The sequence below is a fragment of the Lonchura striata genome, chromosome 14, assembly GCF_050655825.1.
Source record: "Lonchura striata isolate lonStrDom1 chromosome 14, ASM5065582v1, whole genome shotgun sequence".
NCBI lineage: Eukaryota > Metazoa > Chordata > Aves > Passeriformes > Estrildidae > Lonchura > Lonchura striata.
In genome coordinates, this window is record NC_140716.1 from 1,810,754 (window position 1) to 1,827,764 (window position 17,011).

Below are 17,011 nucleotides of genomic sequence, written 5' to 3' on the forward strand. Positions count from 1 at the left end.
CAATCAGCGCCGGCCCCGCCTGCCGCCCGCGCGTCGCGCCCAATCAGCGCCGGCCCCGCCTGCCGCCCGCGCGTCGCGCCCAATCAGCGCCGGCCCCGCCTGCCGCCCGCGCGTCGCGCCCAATCAGCGCCGGCCCCGCCTGCCGCCCGCGCGTCGCGCCCAATCAGCGCCGGCCCCGCCTGCCGCCCGCGCGTCGCGCCCAATCAGCGCCGGGGCCGCGGCGCGCGGCGGAAGCGCGGCGGGCGCGGGGCCGGTGGCGGCGGGCGCGGTCCATGGCGGGCACCGAGCCCGGGCTCGGGGATGGCCCCGAGGATGGGCCCGAGGATGGCTTCTACGAGCGCTTCGCCGACGAGCTGGAGGTGCTGGCCGAGCTGGGAGGTGGGCGCTGCTGCGGAGGCGGCGGAGGGAGGGAGCGGGCGGGAGCGTGCTTGGCGCGCCCGCGTGTGCCCGTCCCGCCGCGGGTCCCTCCGGTGACCGGCACCGTGGTCTGACCCCTCTCACAGATGGGCCATCCCCACCCGCCGGCCCCAAAACATCCCAGTTCCGCGGCAGGAGGCAGCCGCCGGAGGAGCCCGACCTCCCCGGGGGTTCTCCCGGGGGCACCGGCGCCAAGAAGAGGGACCGGGACTGTGTCTCCGCCGTGTCCCCGGCAGCCGCCGAGCCCCGCAGTAGGTTTGACCCGGTTGCCCGGGCGCTGCTGCCCGCTGTCCGCCCGCCCGGCGCGGTGCCGGCTGCTGGAGCATCCCCTGGGTACCGCGGTCCGTCCGTGACGCTCTCCGCTTGCTCCAGCCCCGAGGCCGAAGCGGCAGCGCCTGGAAGCTGTTAAGAAGCTCGATTTCGGTGCAGACGACGAGCTGGCTCCGGATGTCTCCTGGGATGCTGGCCCAGAGGCACCTCTGGCTCCCCACAATACCAGGTTGGCCACCCTGATCCCCATATTTAACAGGAGGGACGGGAAGGACCCTTCCCCTGCTGAAGGAATTTGGTGTTTTCTAGCTCGAGCCACCTGGAGATGAGTGGAATGATCCCCCTGCAGACCACACCACCCTTGGAAAAGAAGAGGGTCCTGAGGAGAGCCCCCATCCTGGAGGATTACATCAACGTGACATCCAGCCAGGGCACCAGGGTCTTCCTGGTGCTGAGGGATGATCCCTGCGGGACAGGGCTGGAGGTGAGGAGGGATCTGAAGGTCGGGGGTTGCTCCTCTGTGGCCTCCGGGTGGCTCAGGAGGGGGCTGGTGGTGCTGTGTCCTTGCAGCTCCCGGATTCCCTGGGCTGGAATGCTCGCAGGCCGCTGCACTTGCTGGGGGTGCCCTTCTCCTACCTGAAGGAGCAGGTGGATCAGGAGGTACCACATGTCCCTGACCTTCCCCTCTGTCCCTGCCACCTCTGCTGGCTCCCAGATCCCTCAGCATGGACTGGAGGGTGTCTCTGACCCCTCTCTGTTTCGCTCAAGCGTCGCAGGCAGGTTCTGCAGGCCTCCCAGCAGCTGACAGAGATCATAAACAGGTGAGATGTTGGGGTGAAATCCCTCAATCCCTCCCCAGTCCCTGCCACGCTGCTGGATTTGCCTCCCAGCTGCTCCTTCAGGACCAAATTCTGAAGGACCTGCAAGCAGAGGAGCCTTTTTGCCCTCATCCCCCGCTGCTTGGGGAGTCTGGGTGGAATTCCCACCCTGCCCTGACTCCTGGGGTGCTTTGGGGTGAATGAATTAATGCTGCAGCTGCCTGGGGAGCGAGCCCAGCACCGAGAGGCCGGATCCCAGCACGGACACGGCTCCAGCAGCCCAGGAGGAGTCTGCACCCCACTGCCTCTGGGTGGACAAGTTCACCCCCCAGCGCTACATAGAGCTGCTCAGTGATGATGTGAGGTGCTGGGACAAGGGGGGGCTGGGGATGGGGGTGGGTCAGCAGCTCTGCAGCTCTTCCTTAGTGCCGTGGGATAAGGAATTGCCTTTGGAGACACTGGCTGGGGAAGCACTGTGTCTGTGCTGCTCTGCCTGTGAGTCCCTGGGAGCTTGGGGTGGCCAGTTTGCACTGCAGACTGGGGATGTTCTGGCAGAAAAAACTATGGAGCGTGACCAAAATGAGACAAAAAAGATAGGGAGGATTTTAACCAGAGATTGTTTGTTATTTTGGGGAATGTTAGAAGTTTTGTAGGGAATTAGAGAGGCTGGGAATTGCTGAGTTGAGCCAAGACAGATCAGGGCCAGCAGGGACGGGGCTGGTGTGACTTACCCAGGGTTTCCCTGGGAAGGAAAACATTCCCACCTTGTCCCAGGGAGCTGCAGGTGGAGCCCTGAGCAGCTCCTCCATGAAGCAGAGCCTTCCTCTGCCCCAGGCTGGATTTTCCCCTGGTTCCATGGATTTTCCTGCTTTTCCTGCAGTACACCAACCGCTGCCTGCTGAAGTGGCTCAAGCTGTGGGACACGGTGGTGTTCGGCAAGGACAAGGCTGGCAAGAAACCCAAACCCAGCCCTGCAGCTCATCCCCAGCTCAGCCATCCCAAGGAACATCCCAGCAAGTGGAAAAGCAAGGTCCAGCTCACTGAGGAGATGCTGGAGGCCGAGCTGGACCAGCACAAGAGACCCAAATACAAGGTGAGCAGGAGGGGACGTGGCTGTGGGTGCCTCTGCTGCCACCAGCTGAGGAGCAGCGTTGTCCCCTCCAAGGAGGTCCCCTCCAGGGGTGACCTCCTTTCTGTGCCACAGGTGGCTCTGCTCTGTGGGCCCCCTGGCCTGGGCAAGACCACGCTGGCCCACGTCATCGCCAGGCACGCGGGGTACAACGCCGTGGAGATGAATGCCAGGTGAGCCCCTGGGTGCCAGGTGAGAGTCCCTGAGTGCCAGGTGAGGGTCCCTGGGTGCCAGGTGAGAGCCCCTGGGTGCCAGGAGAGAGCCCCTGGGTGCCAGGAGAGAGCTCCTGGGTGCCAGGTGAGGGTCCCTGGGTGCCAGGTGAGAGTCCCTGAGTGCCAGGTGAGCCCATGCCCTGCCCACAAAAGGGGGCAGGTGATGCTGTGGCAGAGTTGATGCTGGAGATGATGGTGGCCTGGGAGTGATGCTGTTCTGGAGGTGATGGTGTCCTGGGAATGATGGTGTCCCAGAGGTGGTGGTGGTGGTGTGGAGGTGATGCTGTGCCAGGGGTGATGCTGAAGGTGATGGTGGTGTGGAGGTGATGCTGTCCCAGGGGTGATGCTGGCAGTGTCCCCACCCCCGAGGTCAGCTGTCCCCGTGTCCCCTCGCAGCGATGACCGCAGCCCCGAGGTGTTCCAGACCCGCATTGAAGCTGCCACCCAGATGAGGTCGGTGCTGGGCTCCCACGAGAGGCCCAACTGCCTCATCATCGACGAGATCGACGGCGCGCCCGCGGTGAGCCTCTCAAACGTGGCCCCATCAACTGCTCCACCCTTCCACGAGCAAGAAACCATCCCTCCATCCTTGTTTCCAACAAGAGCCCATCCCTCCATCCCTGTTTCCAGCAAGAGCCCATCCCTCCATCCTTGTTTTGAGCAAGAACTCATCCCTCCATCCTTGTTTCTAGCAAGAACCCATCCCTCCATCCTTGTTTCCAACACGAGCCCATCCCTCCATCCTTGTTTCCAGCAAGAACTCATCCCTCCATCCCTGTTCCCCAGGCCTCCATCAATGTGCTCCTGGCCATCATCCAGCGGAAGGACGGCGAGGCCGAGGCGGGCGCGGGGCGGCGGCGGCGTGAGGGGGGGCTCCTGCTCCGGCCCATCATCTGCATCTGCAATGACCAGTGAGTGTCCCCTGCCCGTGGGGAGGGGACAGGGACCCCAAACCCTGCCCCCAGACAGGAGGTGGCTGCTGGGGGTGTCTCTGAGTGCAGCTCCTCAAGGCCTGGGGTTGGTTTGAGTGCGTGCAGGGAAGGGAATGGATCTGGGAAGGGGCTGGAGAATCCCTGAGGGAGCTGGGAAGGGGCTGGAGAATCCCTGAGGCAGCTCAGCCTGGAGCAAAGGAGGCTCAGGGGGACCTTGTGGCTCTGCACAGCTCCTGCCAGGAGGGGACAGCCAGGGGGGCTTTGGGATCTTATCCCAGCGAACAGGGACAGGAGAAGAGGGAACGGCCTCGGGCTGGGTCAGGGAAAGTTGAGATTGGATATTTGGGAAAATTCCTCCATGGAAAGAGCAACCATTGGTTGCTCCAGGCTGCTCAAGGCAGTGCTGGAGTCTCCATCCCTGAGAGGATTTCAGAGCTGAGTGGACTTGGCACTTGGGGACATCATTTCATGGTGACCTGGCAGTGCTTGGGGAACAGCTGGACTCGGCACTCTGGGAGGTCTTTCCCAAGCTAAATAACTTAAATAACTGCGGGATTAGGAAGGGAATTCCATGCTGGGCTCCCTCTCAGCCCCTGTGTTTCCCTCGCCAGGTTCGTGCCCGCGCTGCGCCCGCTCCGGCAGCAATCCTTCCTGCTCAGCTTCCCCCGCACCGCTCCCTCGCGCCTCGCCCAGCGCCTCAGCGAGGTCTGGGCCCTGCCCTGTGCCCGTGCCTCGGTGTCCCCTGTCCCCGTGCCTTGGTGTCCCCTGTGCCCGTGCCTCAGTGTCCCCTGTCCCCGTGCCTCGGTGTCCCCTGTCCCCGTGCCTCAGTGTCCCCTGTGCCCGTGGTCAGTGTCCCCTGTTCCCCTGGCTGTGTCCCCTGTCCCCTGTCCCCATGCCTTGGTGTCCCCTGGTTGGTGTCCCCTGTCCCCGTGCCTCGGTGTCCCCTGTTCCCCTGGCTGTGTCCCCTGTTCCCCTGGCTGTGTCCCCTGTCCCCGTGGCCGATGTCCCCTGTCCCCTCGCCGGTGTCCCCTGGCTGAGCCCGGCCTGTCCCCAGATCGCGCTCCGGCAGGGCATGAGGGCGGACACGGGCGCGCTGCTGGCACTGTGCGAGAAAACCGACAGCGACATCCGCGCCTGCATCAACACCCTGCAGGTGCTGGGACACTGCCGGGGACACGGGGACACTGCCGGGGACACGGGGACACTGCTGGGGACACGGGGACACTGCCGGGGACACGGGGAGGGACATGGGGACACTGCCGGGGACACAGGGACACGGGGAGGGACACAGGGACACTGCCGGGGACACGGGGAGGGACATGGGGACATGGGGAGAGACATGGGGACATGGGGAGGGACATGGGGACATGAGGAGGGACACGGGGAGGGACATGGGGACACTGCCAGGGATATGGGGACACGGGGAGGGACACAGGAAGGGACATGGGGACATAAGGAGGGACACAGGGAGGGACATGGAGACATGGGGAGGGACATGGGGACACAGGGAGGGACATGGGGACATGGGGAGGGACATGGGGATGTGGGGAGGGACATGGGGACACTGCCGGGGACACGGGGAGGGACATGGGGACATGGGGAGGGACATGGGGACATGGGGATGTGGGGCTGGCTATCAGGATACTGCCAGGGCTCTGGGGACATGGGGATGGCCTTGGGCACATGGGGAGGGACATGGGGACATTAAGAGGGCCCTGGGGGACACAGGGAAGGCTCTGGGGACGTGGGGATGGCCTTGGGGACATGGGGATGGCCCTGGGGACATGGGGATGGCCCTGGGGACATGGGCATGGCCATCAGGACACGGTGTGGCCCTGGGAACATGGGCATGGCCTTGGGGACATGGGGATGGCCCTAGGGACACAACAATGGCCCTGGGGACACGCTCCTGCTGCAGCTCCAGGCTCACACGGGGACAGAGGGGACAAAAGTCCCTTCCTGAAACATCACCCGGTCCCCTGGGGTGTTTTGAGCCCCACACGTGGAGGAAGAGGGGGGTGGCTGTGTCCAGCTGCTCCCAGGGATTTCGGGATGCCCATCCCCTCCGTGCCCTGCTCTGCTGCAGTTCCTGCACGGCCGAGGGCAGAAGGAGCTGAGCGTGCAGATGGTGCAGACCATGAGGATTGGCCTGAAGGACCAGAACAAGGGGCTCTTCTCCATCTGGCAGGAGATCTTCCAGCTGCCCAGGCCCCAGAGGTAGAAGGAGGGGGTTTTTACATCTGTTGGGTGCTTGGGGGCTGGTAATCCCATTTCCCAGAGAAGCTGTGGCTGCCCCATCCCTGGAAGTGTTCAAGGGAGGCTGGATGGGACCTGCAAGGTCCTGGAGAGCAGCTGCTTGAGGGGATTTGTGTCCATCATAGAATCCTGCAATGCTTTGGGGTGGAAGAGACCTTAAAGCTCATCCAGTGCCACCCCTGCCATGGCAGGGACACCTTCCACTGTGCCAGGCTGCTCCAAACCCTGTCCAGCCTGGCCTTGGGCACTGCCAGGGATCCACCCTGTGCCAGGGGCTGTCCACCCTGCCAGGGAATATTCCTTCTAAACCTTTCCTCTTCGTTTAAAGCCATTCCAGATGCTTTGTTACCCTCAATAATTCAGCACTGGCATTGGCTCCAGTCCAATTTCCGAGGACCCAAATATTCCTGCAGCACTGGGAAACGCTCAACTCTTCCCTTTGGGCTCCCCCAGGCACAGGATAGGAATGGATCCCTCTTTGCCAGCTGAGCTCCTGCTGGGGGACGAGGACCTGTCCCACCCTGGGGGCTCAGGGGGCTTCAACTCCTCCTCCCACCGCTTCCACCACATCCTGCACCTCTCCACCTCCTCGGGAGAGCAGGAGAAGCTGACCCAGGTGAGAGCAGCTGGAGTGGGAAGCTCTGATCTTCAGCTAGGTGAGCTCCAGCTGATCCCACGCTGCTTCCAGGGTCTGTTTGAGAACTTCCTGAGCGTGAAGGTGCGGGACTCCAGCCTGGGCTCCGTCTGCCTGGCCCTGGAGTGGTTGGGCTTCTCCGACCTGCTGGGCCGGGCCGTGCTGCAGGGCCAGAGCTTCCAGCTGCTGCGCTACCTGCCCTTGGTGCCCGTGGCTTTCCACCTGCTCTTCGCAGCCACCGCCGTGCCCCGCCTGGCCTACCCCAGCAGCCAGCCCGAGGTGAGTGCTGCCAGCCTGTGGGGATCCATACATCCCTCTGGCTGCCCTGGGACCCATGGACAGAGATCACAGACAGTGTCTCTCTACAGAGCCCCCAGAGACACTGGCTGTGATCTCTGTCCATGGAAAAGAGTTTTCAATCTTACAGCATGAATTACCAGCTCTGAGTGTTTGATATCAGTAATAATTAAGTGTGGCACGGGTGCAAAAGTAAAATTTTAGGATTGTCCAAAGGGGACAAGCTGGAGGAAATTGGGTGTGCCTTGTCCTTTTTCTCCTTCTCCATACCCTCCATGTCTCACTGTGGTGTTGGCATTTTTCTGTTGGTTCAGGCTGGGGACACACTGTCCAACGTGGGTGACAGATATTGGCACGTTCTTGTAAATCCAGCCCAGGGAGTTTCTGGTATTTAATGTTTGTCACATCCCACTGAGGGCAGAGCCCCACACGCTGCCCTGCAGGACAGAGCTGGGCAGGGCAGCAGAACATGTGAGAGATAAACAGAATAAACAACCTGGAAACCAGCACAGACCAATTATGGCTTCTGCTTTGGCAGGGGGCTGACAGACAGAGACTTTCTACAATTTAGGGATCATTTGACTGCCACAGACACGGCCTGAGGGAGGCTCTGGTGCTGTCCCCAGGCCGTGGCCAGGCTGAGCCAGGCGCAGAACGTGCTGCTGTCCGTGGTGTCGGGGATGGCGCCGGGCGCGCGTGGCCGCGCGGGGCTGCAGGCGCTGGTGCTGGACGTGCTGTGCCTGCTGCTGGACATCATCGCCCCCAAACTGCGGCCCGTGAGTGTCCCTGCCCTGCTGCAGCCCTCCCCAAAGCCCACCCCAACAAGCCAGCCGGGGTTGCTGTCCCAAATCCGGGCTGGTGCAAAGCTGGGGACGGGTGTTGGGGTGCCCGGCTGGGTGGAGAGGTCCTGGGTCCCGCCTGGGCTGGGCTTGGCTGAGCAGAGCTTTGGGGAGCTCTGAGTCACCCCCATCCAGGAGAGGCTCTGTCCTGTGTGTCCCTGAGACTGGGCTGAACTTGATCTGGGATGTTCCTCACCCAGAAATAAAACCCATGCTTGATCTGGGTCCTTCCCAAACCCCATTCTTGATTTGGGACCTTCCTCACCCAGAAACAAACCCCGTACTTGGGCTGGGATGTTCCTCACCCAGAAACAAACCCTGTGCTTGATCTGGGATGTTCCTCACCCAGAGATAAACCCCGTGCTTGGGCTGGGACCTTCCTCACCCAGAAGCAAACAAATCCCTAAGAGAGGACGAAACTTGATCTGGGATGTTCCTCACCTGGACACAAAAAAACCCTGTGTTTGATCTGGGATGTTCCTCACCCAGAAATAAACCCTGTGCTTGATTTGGGACCTTCCTCACCCAGAAACAAACCCTGTGCTTGACCTGGGACCTTCCTCACCCAAAAACAAACCCCATGCTTGATCTGGGATGTTCCTCACCCAGAAACAAACCCCGTGCTTGGATTTTTTGGGGCTTCCAGTTGTCTGCTGTCCCCTGGCCAGGTGAACACGCAGCTCTACAGCCTGAAGGAGAAGCAGCAGCTGGCTGAGCTCATCAGCACCATGCTCACCTACAACCTCACCTACCTGCAGGAGCGCCTGCCCGAGGGCCAGTACATCTTCAAGCTGGATCCGTGAGTGCCGGGGCTGGGCAGGGGCAGCGGGACTCAAAATCCTTCCCCGGGAGGCTGGGGAGGCCCTGGAATCCAAATCCCAGAGCAGCTGTGGCTGCCCCATCCCTGGGATGGGATTTGGAGCAAGTGGAAGGTGTCAGGGTTGGAGCTGGGTGATTTTAAGATCCCTCCCAACCCAAACCATTCCAGGATGGATTCTGTGCTGATCCTCGGGGAGGAGTTGGGACTTTTGGCTTTGCTCCGTCCCCAGGAGGTGGCAGGGCAGGGCTGACCCACCTGGGCACGTCCCCGTGTCCCAGCATCTCTCTGGCAAACAAATCCGATGTCACCAGCAAAACATGGGGTTTATTTCTCTAAAACTTTCTAAAGCATTCGTTTGACAACTGATTTCTGAATGGCTGCAGAGCCACCTGACTCGGGGGCTTTGTACTTTTTATTTTAGGGGCAATGATAGTGGGTAAATAATGGATAAGTAGCGGATAAATATTGGATAAATAGTGGAAAAGTAGTGGATAAATAGTGAATAAATAGTGCATAAATAGTGAATAAGTAGTAGATAAATAGTGAATAAACAGTGCATAAGTATTGAATAAATAGTGGATAAGTAGTGGATAAATAGTGAATAAATAGTGGATAGGTAGTGGATAAATAGAGGGTAAATAATGGATAAATAGCAAAAAAATAGTGGATAAATAGCGAAAAAATAGTGGATAAATAGCAAAAAAATAGTGGATAAGTAATGGATAAATAGCAAAAAAATAGTGGATAAATAGTGAATAAAAGTGAAATATTCAGTGCTGGCAGAGGGACTGGTGGCTCCTCAGTGCTGGGGAAACTGCAACAGGCCTGGCTCCTGCCTTGTGACCAATCCAGCTGCTCTGAGGATCCCAAACTCTGTTCCTGCCTGGATTCCCCCTGCTCCTGTCCCTGGCACCTCGGGGTGGCTCTGAGAGCTGTGCTGTGCCCTTGAGCCTTGCAGCATAATCCATCCAGCACAGCTCCAAATCTCCTCTTTTTGCTTTCAAACCAGGATTAAACCCCTCTAATCCCTCCTGCATTCCCATTACCATTCCCACACACGGGGGGGAAACTGAGGAAGCGGCCACGGGGCAGGGCTGGGAGGTGCTGGGGCTGCCTGGCTGCTTTTTGGGGTTAATTCCCTGTTTTCCCTGTTTTTCCCCATGCTGGGATGGATCTGGCTGTTTTTTGGGGTTTATTCCCTGTTTTCCCTGTACTGGGATGGATCTGGCTGTTTTTTGGGGTTTATTCCCTGTTTTCCTCCGTGCTGGGATGGATCTGGCTGTTTTTTGTGGTTGATTCCCCCTTTTCCCTGTTTTCCTCCAGGCTGGGATGGATCTGGCTGTTTTTTGTGGTTGATTCCCTGTTTTCCCTGTACTAGGATGGATCTGGCTGTTTTTGGGGATTTATTCCCTGTTCTCCCTGTACTGGGATGGATCTGGCTGTTTTTTGAGGTTGATTCCCTGTTTTCCCTGTACTAGGATGGATCTGGCTGTTTTTGGGGATTTATTCCCTGTTCTCCCTGTACTGGGATGGATCTGGCTGTTTTTTGGGGTTGATTCCCTGTTTTCCCTGTACTAGGATGGATCTGGCTGTTTTTTGGGGTTTATTCCCTGTTTTCCTCTATGCTGGGATGGATCTGGCTGTTTTTTGTGGTTTATTCCCTGTTTTCCTCCGTGGTGGGATGGATCTGGCTGTTTTTTGTGGCTGATTCCCCCTTTTCCCTGTTTTCCCGTGCTGCAGGAACCTGGAGGCCGTGTGCCGCTTCCCGGAGCTGCCGGCCCGCAGGCAGCTCAGCTACCAGGCCAAGCAGCTCATTGCCAGGGAGATCGAGCTGGAGAAGATGAGGAGGGCAGAGGCCAGGAACCTGGCCCAGGTGGGCATCGCCCAAAGGCTGCCAGGGCTGTGCACGTGGAGGAAATGCCCAGGGATTTGTTCATCCCCGAGCTGCTGAGTGGAAATCCAGGATTAACCCCCCTGGCTGCAGCTGGTTCCCTGCACAGCTGGGCTGGGCTGCAGGGCTCAGCTTTTTGCAGGAATTCTGCAGGGAGTTGAAGCGTTGAGCCCTTCCACTGTGCAGGCTGTGAGGAGGTGGGAATTTCAGGTGGGAATTTTTGGCTGCTGTTTGTACCTGGCCATGTGGGAGGTGAGCTCTTCCCTGGCTGCTTCCACTTCCAGAGGTCCCAAAGCCCCCAGGAGCAGCAGAGTGGCTCTGCACGTTCTCCTGGAGGCAGGAAAAGATGGGAAGGGGTGGAAAAGGTGGAGAAACATCCTGGGTGTAGCTGATGCCTGCCCTGCCCTGGTGCCAGCGGGATAATTAATCCCTGGGAGCCCCTTGGAGCAGGAGAAGGGCTCCTGGGAGATGCGTGGGACAAAGAGAAGCTGCCAAAACCTCTCTGAAGGCTCCTTGTTTACATGGTACAGATGTGGAATCCCAGGGAAAGGGGCTTCAGCTGATCCCAGGGGGCAAAAAACGCTGGAAAAATCCTTGGGATGTTGCAGGCCAAGGGTGGCATGGGGGCCAAGGGGGTGGCAGATGCTCAGTGGCCGAGCCTGCAGCTCAGACACCCTGAGAGGAGCCTGGCTCAGCTCCGTGCTCCCACAGGACCCCGGGAATGGCCTCGGGAAGGAGCGAGGGGACGCGGAGCCAGCGGGGACCCCCAACCACCGGCAGCGCCTGGAGCACATCGTGAGCAGAGCAGCGCTGCAGGACAAGGTCAGGCCCAGTTCCTGCCCCAATTCCTGCCCCAATTCCTGCCCCACTTCCCACCAGCTCTTTCCTGGGCTGCCAGGCACTCCCTGGCTCCGCTGGAATTTGGATTTTTAGTCCAGGTTCCTCCAATAACCCAGCTCAGCTCCGTGGTCCCCATACAGGCATCGGCGTGAATGGGAGCTGGGTGACATTTTGGATGTGTCCCAGGAAGTTTTCAGGGCTGGGGGAGGGAGGAGCTGTGGGAATTTGGGCTGAAATAGCTGAATTTGGGCTCTGTGGGAAAGCAGCGTGGAAAAGCTGCTCTGGAATGATCCCACCCTGGGCACCCCAGGAGGAGCTGGGATCCTTCCCTGGCACTGCCCCTCTCCAGGGCTCAGCTGCCAGCCCTTTCCTGGGTATAAAACCCCACCTGAGCCTCACATTTTGTCTTTCCCCCAAATTTGGATGCTGTTGGCATTCCCAGGCCCTTCCTGCAGGATTTGCAATTGGCTCCTGCTGTGCTCAGAGGAGCCTTGGGGAGGCTGAGCCTTGCCCAGGGACCACCCTGCCGTGGTTCTGTCCCTCTCTGAGCAGCAGCTGGAAGTGCAGAGCCAACCCCGTTCCTGCTTTTTTGCTTCCCGCAGCCTGAACTGGATTTTTTTGGGAGGCCACTCCAGAGGAAAGAGGCGGCCACGGCCCCAGGTAGGTGACACAGGGTGGGTGGCACAGGGACAGAGTGTCCCTGAGCTTGGGTGGGTGACACAGGGATGGGGTGGCTCCAGCCCCAGGTGGGTGCACAGGGACAGGGTGGCCCTGGGTGCCCCTGGGTGCTTCTCCCCATTCCCAAAAAGGGGCTCCTGTCCCTCAACCCCGTCCCCAGGGGACAGCAGCAGGAACAAACCGTGCCCAGCCCAGCTGGCAGGGAGTTCCTGTGGGCACACCCATGGATTCTGACCCCATCCAAAGGGAATTTGAGGTGAATTTTTGGTTGCAGCATCCGGGATTTGGGAGCGTCAGCTGTGCCCTTGCAGCCCCTCCCCACGTCCCCCCTGTCAGGCAGGGCAGAGCTGATGAGCTGAAGGTTTCCTGGCTGCTTTTAAAGTGGATTTTCCCCCTGCAGCCCCTCGGGTTTCCAAGGAGGAATCCCTGGAGCTGCAGATGGGCAAGGCTGTGGGGAGGAGCGACGTCTGGTTCCGCTTCAACGAGGGCTTCTCCAACGCTGTCAGGAGGAACCTCTACATCAGGGACCTGCTCTAGGGCACCTCTGGGCTGCAGGGAGCAGCTGCCTTTGCCCTTCCAACCCCTGCAGAGGCTGTGTGGCCATCAGCTTGAGGTAGTGTTTTTTTATTACCCGATTATTTTGTTTAAAAAAGAAATAAAACGTATCGAGAAAAAATCAGTAGTGAAGTATTGCTCTGTTTATTTCAGTCATGAACCTCGAGGTGCCGGATTCTGCCAGGTTTGCTGCCAAACAATATCCTACCGGGTACAAAAGTATCTAAAACCACTAAAAATGGGGGGGTTTACAAAAAGCTTCTTTACAAGTTGCAAAAATCTGCCTTTTTTGGATTGGTGTAGCGTGAGATGAAGCTGCAGCACGGCCCTGGAGCAGCCTTGGCTGCTCCTCCCTTCAGGCTGCCCCTCCTGGGGCATTTCCCCGTGGTCCCCCCATTTCTAAAACCTCCCTACAGCTACAGGAGAGGAAAGGACAGGGCAGGGCTGCTCTTGGGGCTCTGTTGGAGCTGGGGCTGAGGAGTGCAAGCCCGGCCTCAGAGGATGATGCATTTGCCTTTCTCCACCCAGGGGTTGTTCTTCATCAGCTCCGGGTTCAGGAAGGGATCCTCGGGAATTCCGTCCTCGATCCACTTCACGAACCTGCGGAGAGGGGAGGGAGGGTGGGCACAGCCCCAGGGGCCAGGGCAGCACAAAGGGATTTGGGGGGCTCGGGGTAAATGACAAAGCAGGCAGGGAGCAGAGCCGTCTGTGATTTCTGAGCTTTGCAAAGCTCTGGGGAGGGGGATCTGTGCCCTGGGGGCTGCCAGGGGACACGCCGGGTCAGGAGGTGCCACCAGAGCCTGGCACCAGCAGAGCCTGCGCAGCTGGGAAGGGCTTGGGGACACCGGGGGGGTGCTGGCCCTGGGGCTTGGAGATCCAGAAAGGAAAATCTCATCTGGGAGCACCCCCAGGAGATGAGGGGGGAAAAGGGAGGTGAGTTCTGCTCTTGGGGGGAAAAAAGGAAAGGAAAGGAAAGGAAAGGAAAGGAAAGGAAAGGAAAGGAAAGGAAAGGAAAGGAAAGGAAAGGAAAGGAAAGGAAAGGAAAGGAAAGGAAAGGAAAGGAAAGGAAAGGAAAGGAAAGGAAAGGAAAGGAAAGGAAAGGAAAGGAAAGGAAAGGAAAGGAAAGGAAAGGAAAGAAGGAGAAAAGGGAAAGGAAAGCCCCACTCACTCAGGTATGGTCTTGGAGGACATCTCCCTCTTGTAGGCCAGCTGGTACTTGAGGCTTTCCACCTCTTTTTTCCATTGTGGGAGATCCCACTCGTCCATGGCGCTCTCCGAGGGCTCCGTTGGGCTGGGGACGGGGATTTTGGTGCCTTGTCTTGCCCTGATCCCTCAAAGGCACCCCAAAGGCTCCCCCGGCATGGGGACAGCATCCCCAGGCTCTGGGAAGGTTTCCAAGCCCACAGAGGAGCAGCCAAGGGCCTCAGGAGCTTTTTGGGTTGTTTTGCCTGGGGCAAAGGCTGCCCAGTGCCCCTCTCGTGCAAAACGCAGGGACTGAGGCAGAGTTGACAGAAGTTTGGGTGGGGAGCAGCCCGAGGCTGTTTGGGAAGGGGCTGTTTGTCCTTCTCCTGCCTGGCCACGGCTCTGAGGGACCAGGAGGGATTCGGTGGGAGCAAACCCTTCTGTTCCTCCCACCCCAGCAGTGACCCTGGGGAGGGAGGACGGGCGTGATGGGGAAACTGAGGCACAGCAGCAGGGGGGGCTCGAGCAGAGCCCGCAGTGGGGCGGCCCCCGTGTCACCCCAAACCCGGGTGGCACAAGGAGACATTTCCCTGTCCCCAAACCGTGAGCCCCGGGGTGCCCCAGCTCCGGGAGAGCGGGCAGGGAAGGGCTGGGGGTGCCGGCAGGGTGAGACCCTCCCACGGGCACAGCTCCATCCCAACCCAAATCCAGCCCAATTTGGGAGCGAGGTCAGCCCCTTCCCCGCCCGGGGCTGCCTCCTGCTCATCCCATCCCCTCATCCCATCCCCTCATCCCATCCCCTCATCCCATCCCGGACATCCCGCTCATCCCATCTCGCTCATTCCCATCCCTCAAATCCCATCCCTCAAATCCCATCCCGCACATCCCATCCCGCTCATCCCATCCTATCCCATCCCGCTCATCCCATCCCCTCATCCCATCCCCTCATCCCATCCTGCACATCCCATCCCGGACATCCCATCCCCTCATCCCATCCTATCCCATCCTGCTCTCCCCATCCCGCTCATCCCATCCCGTCCATCCCATCCTATCCCATCCCCTCATCCCATCCTGCTCATCCCATCCCGCCCATCCCATCCCGCTCTCCCCATCCCGCCCATCCCATCCCATCCCCTCATCCCATCCCGCCCATCCCATCCTATCCCATCCCCTCATCCCATCCCCTCATCCCATCCCGCTCATCCCCAGCGTCTCCCTCTCCCACCTGGCTTGGGAATTCCGGCAGCAGAGAAACGGGGCCGCGTCCGCAGCCCTGGCCTTGCGGTGCTCCCGCGGCTCTTCCCGGCTCCCGGAGATCCCAAAGGCTCGGGATAATCTGCGGGAGCACGGCGGGAGCGGCGGCAGCGGATCACGGCAGCCTCCTCCCCCCGCCGCTCCCGGGGGATTTGGCTCCGCCGGAGCGCCCGGGATGGAGGCAGCTCCCGGTACCCGGCCGGGCTCGGGAATTGGGGTTATCCCGGGCAGAAGGGAATTGGGGTTATCCCGGCTGCCCCCCAAGGGAATTGGGGTTATCCCGGGCAGAAGGGAATTGGGGTTATCCCGGGTGTCCCCCAAGGGAATTGGGGTTATCCCGGGCAGGAGGGAATTGGGGTTATCCCGGGGAGAAGGGAATTGGGGTTATCCCGGGCAGAAGGGAATTGGGGTTATCCCGGGTGTCCCCCGAGGGAATTGGGGTTATCCCGGGCAGAAGGGAATTGGGGTTATCCCGGGTGTCCCCCGAGGGAATTGGGGTTATCCCGGGCAGAAGGGAATTGGGGTTATCCCGGATGCCCCCCAAGGGAATTGGGGTTATCCCGGGCAGAAGGGAATTGGGGTTATCCCGGCTGCCCCCCAAGGGAATTGGGGTTATCCCGGCTGCCTCCACTCCTGGGGACACAGGGAGAAGGGGATGGGTGGAGGATGTCCCCAGGGATGATCCCTGCTTGGATCCCTGGCCCAGTCACAGATAATGTCCAGGCAGGAGCAGGGGGAGATTCCAGGGATTTGGGGTGAATCCCACCCCCCAGGCAGGAGCAGGGGGTGATTCCAGGGATTTGGGATCCATCCCACCCCCCAGGCAGGAGCAGGGGGAGATTCCAGGGATTTGGGGTGCAGCCCCCCGGATTTTGCAGATGTAGGGGCACCGAGCTCCCCGGGCTCTGCAATATTAACGAGCTCAGCCATCTGTTATCCCGGCATTTCCATAGTCCTGGGATTAAATCCCGGGATTTCCAGCTGGAGAAGCCCCTGCGATGCCAGGGGAGCTGGGCAGGGATCAGTCTCCTCAGAGCTGCCCCAAATTTATTTAGGGCCAAGGAAAGGGAAAAGGGGCTGGAGCCCCAGGAGGGGCTGCGGGAGCTGGGAAGGGGCTCAGCCTGCAGAAAAGTGGGATCAGAGGGGAAAATCCAAAAGTAGGAGAAAATGTGGGAAAAGAAAATTAAAAAAAAAAGGGAAAAGTTTGGGGAGGGCTCTGCTGCAAAACTTTCCTTTTGGGATCCCCCTTTTCTGCAGGCTCAACCCTTCCCAGCTTGGTCAGGAATTCTCCAGCCCCTCCACACCTCTCCTGTCATGAGGGGAAAATCAAAAAGTGGGAAAAAATGTGGAAAAAAAAAATTTAAAAACAAAGTGAAAGAAGTTTGGAGTTTGGGGAGGGCTCTGCTGCAAAGTTTTTCCTTTTGGGATCCCCCTTTTCTCCAGGCTGGGCCTTTTTCCAGCTCCCTCAGGAATTCTCCAGTCCCTTCCCAGCTCGGTCAGGAATTCTCCAGCCCCTCCACATCTCTCTTGTCATGAGGGGAAAATTAAAAAGTGGGAGAAAATGTGGGAAAAAAAATGAAAAGTGAAGGAAGTTCCCAGGAGTGTCCAGCCCCAATTCCAGAGGGTTTTCCTGGAGTTCAGGCACCAAGCACAGAATCCACCAGCAGGAAGGGGCTGGCTGAGGGTGAAGGGCTGGAAATTTTCCTTAAATTTTCCATAAAATTTCCAGAGTGGGTTTCGGGTCACTGCTCTGGGAGAAAGGGAAGAGATTAGAAATGATTAATTAGAAATGAGAGTGATTAATTAGAAATGGGAGCAATTAGAGGATGAGGAAGGTCCCTGGGACCCCCTTGGTGTTGGGGGGACATCCCCACTCCAGACTTGAGGGAAACCCCATAAACTCACAATTTTCCAGGTGAAATTCCACCATTGTTCCAGTTGAAACGTCACCATTTTTCCATGTGAAATTTCCCCATTTTTCCACGTG

General features: G+C 59.2%; 2 protein-coding genes across 3 annotated transcripts; one reads left to right on the plus strand and one right to left on the minus strand.

Annotated features, from left to right (window-relative positions):
- Positions 1 to 252: 252 nt before the first annotated feature.
- Positions 253 to 12,712, plus strand: CHTF18 (chromosome transmission fidelity factor 18). Of its 2 annotated transcripts, none has more exons than XR_014958499.1 (22): positions 253 to 378; positions 504 to 668; positions 790 to 916; positions 997 to 1,171; positions 1,258 to 1,347; positions 1,456 to 1,508; positions 1,723 to 1,864; positions 2,386 to 2,598; positions 2,710 to 2,807; positions 3,243 to 3,366; positions 3,633 to 3,757; positions 4,390 to 4,483; positions 4,833 to 4,931; positions 5,865 to 5,995; positions 6,488 to 6,650; positions 6,723 to 6,947; positions 7,592 to 7,741; positions 8,451 to 8,603; positions 10,365 to 10,497; positions 11,227 to 11,337; positions 11,958 to 12,015; positions 12,434 to 12,712. XR_014958499.1 is itself a non-coding variant. In XM_021553179.3 (22 exons), the coding sequence occupies exons 1-22, from the start codon at positions 273 to 275 to the stop codon at positions 12,568 to 12,570; spliced, it is 2,850 nt and encodes a 949-aa protein (XP_021408854.3). In that variant the 5' UTR covers positions 253 to 272; the 3' UTR covers positions 12,571 to 12,712. The 2 variants fall into 2 exon arrangements, 1 of the variants encoding a protein (XP_021408854.3); XM_021553179.3 differs by having other exon boundaries at positions 8,473 to 8,603.
- Positions 12,710 to 15,158, minus strand: GNG13 (G protein subunit gamma 13). Its single transcript, XM_021553178.4, has 3 exons — positions 14,996 to 15,158; positions 13,757 to 13,879; positions 12,710 to 13,188 (listed from the first exon to the last, which is right to left on the minus strand). The coding sequence occupies exons 2-3, from the start codon at positions 13,852 to 13,854 to the stop codon at positions 13,083 to 13,085; spliced, it is 204 nt and encodes a 67-aa protein (XP_021408853.1). The 5' UTR covers positions 13,855 to 13,879; positions 14,996 to 15,158; the 3' UTR covers positions 12,710 to 13,082.
- Between the last annotated feature and the right edge of the window lie 1,853 nt (positions 15,159 to 17,011).